Source organism: Halyomorpha halys, unplaced genomic scaffold (assembly GCF_000696795.3).
Source record: "Halyomorpha halys isolate HHAL.00 unplaced genomic scaffold, Hhal_1.1 Scaffold1688.1, whole genome shotgun sequence".
NCBI classification, from domain to species: domain Eukaryota; kingdom Metazoa; phylum Arthropoda; class Insecta; order Hemiptera; family Pentatomidae; genus Halyomorpha; species Halyomorpha halys.
In genome coordinates, this window is record NW_027110153.1 from 76,868 (window position 1) to 78,038 (window position 1,171).

A 1,171-nucleotide genomic window follows, 5' to 3' on the forward strand; every position below is an offset into this window, starting at 1 on the left:
TACACCAGCAAGGCCTCAGGAGGAGAGATTTATTTTAAAGCAATAGCAAGCTGTGTGCACAGCTATGTAAATGTTTGACATATGCAGCAATGAGTTGTACCAACTGCTGCGAACACCCGTATTGCCTAATAGGCAGGGTAGGGTGATAAATAAATAATAAAATAAATAAATCTGCTTCTGGCCAAATCAGCAACATAGGGGACATTGAGGTCCTGATGGATGATTTGATTTGTGACAAAGTAAGGAGCATTAAGGATTTTACGAAGGGCTGTAACCTTAGAAATATAAAATCTGTGACTTCAAAACCAGAATTAGGAGCCCCTGAATTTCGACCGCTTCGCAGAGAAAGATTGAGCGTTAAACTACTTAGAACAAAAACAACTGCCAGTTGAATGCTATTTACTAAGACTTAGATCAATATGAGTAAGTTAAGCCAAGTTTATTTTTAAATTATTTGAGATATGTTCATATTATTAATATTATAATACGTACATATTATCTTAGTAAAAGTTTTATTTTGGCAATATTATTATTGATGTAGTACTTACTAGGTACGGTATCCTCTCCAAGAGTACCTACGGATGATTAGCTAAAAGAAAAGAAAATATATATATAATCTGATGGATGACTAGTAAGTAATAAAATTATATAATGAAAAAATTGATGTCAAATGGACGATTATATTTCATTGTGAAGGAACCATCTTTAAATAGTAATTACTTACAGCGAAGAAGGTTAGAGCTGTTATGAGCTGTATTCCTGAGATGACGGCCCTATGTAATCGTTTTACATCGTTGTCCTGGCTTATTGTGGTAATTATGAGGGCCTGCAAAAAATAATCAATATTATTATGAAACCTGATAAATAATCATAGAATGATGAAGTTGGGTTTACCGTATCTCGAGCAGCTGCAGCTATATATTTTATTGCAAAGAAGCCTGGTTTGAACCCAAAGTAGGTAATCATGAGCTCTTTGCGCGTTACATTTAGAACTTTGAGTAGCTGTCTTACCTGTGATAAACAGTTTAAAAAAATCTTAGATTTGTGGAAATATCCGAATCGGAATATAATAATATTATATTTTCAAAATTGATAGATAGATTTATTAATTGATAGATATTACAATCTGCCACACAGTTGTGGGCAATAGGTAATATTGATGAATGATCTC

General features: G+C 33.2%; 1 protein-coding gene across 1 annotated transcript in view; it reads right to left on the reverse strand.

The window, feature by feature from the left end:
• The window catches only part of LOC106690373 (uncharacterized), a 22,993-nt gene that overhangs the window by 14,207 nt on the left and 7,615 nt on the right, over positions 1-1,171 (reverse strand). Inside the window, exons 3-5 of the mRNA XM_014435799.2 lie at positions 895-1,011; positions 725-826; positions 549-589 (exon numbers count right to left, since the gene is read on the reverse strand). Of these exons, the coding sequence (XP_014291285.2) occupies positions 549-589; positions 725-826; positions 895-1,011 (260 nt within the window). The remainder of the gene's footprint in view (positions 1-548; positions 590-724; positions 827-894; positions 1,012-1,171) is intronic.